Genomic DNA, 3933 nt, shown 5'->3' on the forward strand with positions numbered 1-3933 from the left:
TGGGTCAAAAAAACGTGATCAGACAGTGACCGGGCGGCCGCCCGCACGTATGAGGTCGGTTTGAGGAAGTCAGTTTGAGGCGTCCGACTATAGATACTCTCGTAGTTTTAAGATTTACGTACGGAACCCACGTACGAAAGGCGTTTCTTGAGAAAACCACTCCTAGTTTTTTATAGCATTTCCATTATCAAATCAAAAGGAACCAAACGAGCCCTCCTTCAGTTTTAGGCATACTCCAACCGAGCCTAAAAAACAGAGTGAGTTGTACCATACCGCAGTACCCTGCAGGCCTGCACGACCAACAAGCCATTTCCTTCCCAAGATGCACACGAATTTCTAAACAACCAGACTGAAAACCCATGGGCAAGAAATCTCAGACCACGCGCCAAACATACAAACAAGAAACGTGGCAAATATAACGGGAGCCAGATCCTAATCGACGCAGGACAACCAGGTACACATACAGGCCATACCGAAAGTAGGCGATCGAGTCGAGTGAAGAATTCAGCGGCCATGAAGGGGAGGAAGAGGCATCACGCCATGTCCTGCTGCGTGGTGCTCACCGTTCTCGTTATCCTGGGCATCCTCTCCATCGTGCTCTACATCCTGTACCGCCCGCTCCCGCCGCGCGTGGTGACGTCGCCCGTGGAGACCATCGTCCAGGACTTCAGCCTCCTCCCGCCGTCGCTCACGCTGTCCGCCAGCGTGCACGTGATGGCGAGCAACCCAAGCCGCGCGCCGTTCCGGTACGGGGAGACGGTGACGGCGGTGACGTACCACGGCGAACCCGTGGGGACGACGGTGGTGCCGGCCGGCAAAATCGGCAGGCGGACGACGACGTGGGTGGCTCCGGTGACGGTGGTGGACGGGATCAAGGTGGCCGAGAGCCCGCACTTCGCCAGCGACGTGGTGGCCGGGGCGCTTCCGTTCGTGGTGGTGGTGAGGCTGGACGGGAAGGCGCTGGTGCTGCGCGCGTTTGAGGTGAGCGTCACCGTCGAGGTGGTGTGCTACGTCCAGGTCTACGTCCTCCAGGGGGACAGCAGCTCGAACTGCGTCTCGAGGGTCCGCACAGGGCCTGGACGTAATTACTAGGCGTGCGCCACTCGTAATCCATCCATCCATCCTCTTGTGCCACAATTTGTTTTATTTGTTCTTTCCAGTTTGTAAGTCGGAAACTATATATGGACGTTCCGGTTGTGAGTTCCTACTGCATACGTACATTCTGAAGCTGATTCCAAATGACCATGCCAATTTCAGTGGCGGGCCCATGAACTTTAGCACTGGAGTCCCACGGTTTATATACAAATATAATGCATAGACAACATAATTTCAATACCACGATTCAAACTTCATAAAATACAATCCAAAGACTATAGATTGGTCTAGATTACCATTATTGTTCTGAAAAATGTCCTAAAATAGCATTAAGAGGTTAGGGTATCTGCAACGCGTACCCTCAAACGTAACCATCCGGACAAAGTTGTCCGGACGCCACAAGCCATCGAATAATGTCCCGCATTTCTCCGCGGACCAGTTCGGGTGTCCATTTTCCCGCAAACTGGAAGCAAATAGGGGGCCTTTGCAGGAGTCCAAACACCCGCCACGTAGGAATCCGACACCCCGGCCCACCCAAAACCGAGACGGAGAACGCGCATTTGGAGCGAGATGTATTGTTTCCGCGACAACCTCCTCCCCCCCTCCCCCTTTCCACCCTCTCCACTACCATCCCACCGCTCTCCACACCGATTCTCGCCCTTTTCACCGCCGCTGCATGGACCCATATGAAAAGTTGTTGGAGACGGCGGAGGTGGAGGATCCAGAGAAGGTGGCGGCCCGGAAGATCAACTCGGAGACACGGCAAGCCCGCCACCTCAAGGCAAAGGCAAAGGATGGGGCAGGCAGCGAAAAGAATGGTGACTGGCGGGGCCTGGGATGGGGTGCAGGGGCCGGGCGAAGCCTGGGACGGGGGTCGCCGCCGCCACCATCCATGCGCACGCCACCCTGGCCGGAGCAATACCAGCCTCCCTACTTCTACACCGCCAAGTAGCTCGGCTAGCAGTCCCCAGCATCCGTCGTCGGGCACTAGCCGTATTACGTCGATGTCAATGCGGGACCGCTCCATTTTGCCGAGTTGATATCGCCACAACTTGTCTGATCACGGACGCCGAGCATGGATCAGCTCGGTGTCCGCTCTCAGTTTATCAGTATGTCTCAACCAGGCGAGCCGGCGTACGATGACGCAAACAAGAAGATGATGGAGATGATCCACGACATAGGAAGCAGAGGCTGCTTTGAGGACAAGTAGGTGGATGAATCGGAGCCGGAGGTGTGCACCTAGCAGTCGGGCACAAACATCCAGTCCAACACGTACACCCTACACCGGCCAGCTGGAGCAGGACAACGATGATGACCTTGATCCGGAGGAATTTTTTGCCAATCCAAAGAAGATGAGTAGAGAAGAAATCTTCAACATGCGATAAGATGAATTGTTGTGTGATTCATGGTTGATCACTAGCATTGATCTGATCCAGGGCACGGAGCAAAAGGGCACAACATTTTGGGCCAACATTCGTACTTGGTTCCATGAGCACAATAATTTTGACCCCTACATCAACGAACTCATCTACAACCATGGGATCAAATCACTCAACATCGATGGTACATCATCCAAGAGGCCGCGAGCAAGTATCGCGGCCATCTGAAATAAATAATCGGACGGTGGCCAAATGGTGCGCTAATCACCGAGCAAGTAAGTTGTTATATGTGTTAGCCATTTGACCGGACATGCTCTATGTGTTAGTCATTTAGCCAGATATGCAACTTATTGGCCGGTTATACTCTATGTGTTGGTCATTTGGATGGATATGCACCTTGCTGACAATGTTTTTCTTTGCAGCCCTCTTGTGCGTGTAACTTGTTCTTGAAGGTGGAGAAGAGGATCCTCATCCTCATGCATTATTTATTGAAGTTGAATGGGGCACCCCCAAGTGGCAACTATCCATTGTCAACTCCATTAAGACCGTTTGCATCAGCATGGAGGAAGAAGCGAGTGATCCAACTGACCCAACAAGAGTGGCAAAAAGATTAGAAGAGAGTTCCAGAGAAAGAAGTGGGAGGATGAGAAGGAAAAGAGAGAAGGGGCACCAATCAAGATGGTGGAGGTTTGAGGACACCTTTTTTTGACTTGCTTACCTCATGTGTCATGTGGTAGGTTCGAGGACATATTGGCAAAGAAGGAGGAGGCATGTCTTAAGACTTCCGGCGTTAAGGAGAAAAATAAGGTCAAGAGGTTTAACATCTTCATGGTGACCACCGAGAAGAAGCTCCAGCTCGAAGAGTGGACGGTTGAGCTCGCGGGCTCTTCGGAGGATACGAAGATGTTGACCATGAAGATGAACGAGATGGATGAGGATGTGGCGATGATCATGCTGCCATCCTTGTTAAGATGTTGAAGTGCTTGTCGGCCGAGCTAGAGGCGGCCAAGAAGGAGCCTGATGGTGAGGAGGAGGCGGCGGCACGATGAGCGCGTAGGCTCGGATAGCAAGTACGGCAGGGGAAACAATCATTTTTTCCACTGACTATCGGCCTGATACTTTTGTGATGGGGCGCATGTAAAAACTATGAACATCAAGTCTTTTCTGTTGTGATCGGGTGTTATGAAAACTGCACTTTACCTTGCTAAATGAAAATGACCATGGAGGTTCAGGGGATGTGGTTGGATGAACGGCTCCCGCACCCGTGTTCACAGATTGTCGGAACCAGTCCATGAAAAAATATAGTATCGATTTTAGGGGTCAGCATCGAAGATGTTCTTAGACAATTAGCCTCAGACATACAACGTAAATTATTTGCATATTCAAAGGGGGTGCCATGGATCTGCCCATGACTAGTCCCACATTCCATTGCAACAAGAACATGACTTGAAGTCTAGCT

The 3933-nt window shown here is 51.8% G+C and overlaps 1 protein-coding gene across 1 annotated transcript; it reads left to right on the forward strand.

Annotated features, from left to right (window-relative positions):
- Positions 1-466: 466 nt before the first annotated feature.
- LOC119359300 lies at positions 467-1277 on the forward strand. The gene has a single exon (XM_037625565.1). It carries the CDS (start codon positions 514-516, stop codon positions 1090-1092), a length of 579 nt encoding a protein of 192 aa, XP_037481462.1. The 5' UTR covers positions 467-513; the 3' UTR covers positions 1093-1277.
- Positions 1278-3933: the final 2656 nt, after the last annotated feature.

The sequence above is a fragment of the Triticum dicoccoides genome, chromosome 2A (assembly GCF_002162155.2).
Source record: "Triticum dicoccoides isolate Atlit2015 ecotype Zavitan chromosome 2A, WEW_v2.0, whole genome shotgun sequence".
Taxonomy (NCBI): domain Eukaryota; kingdom Viridiplantae; phylum Streptophyta; class Magnoliopsida; order Poales; family Poaceae; genus Triticum; species Triticum dicoccoides.

Excerpts from the sequence above, each read along its gene's own strand:
- LOC119359300 (XM_037625565.1), top strand. The coding sequence starts at position 514 with ATGAAGGGGAGGAAGAGGCATCACGCCATGTCCTGCTGCGTGGTGCTC.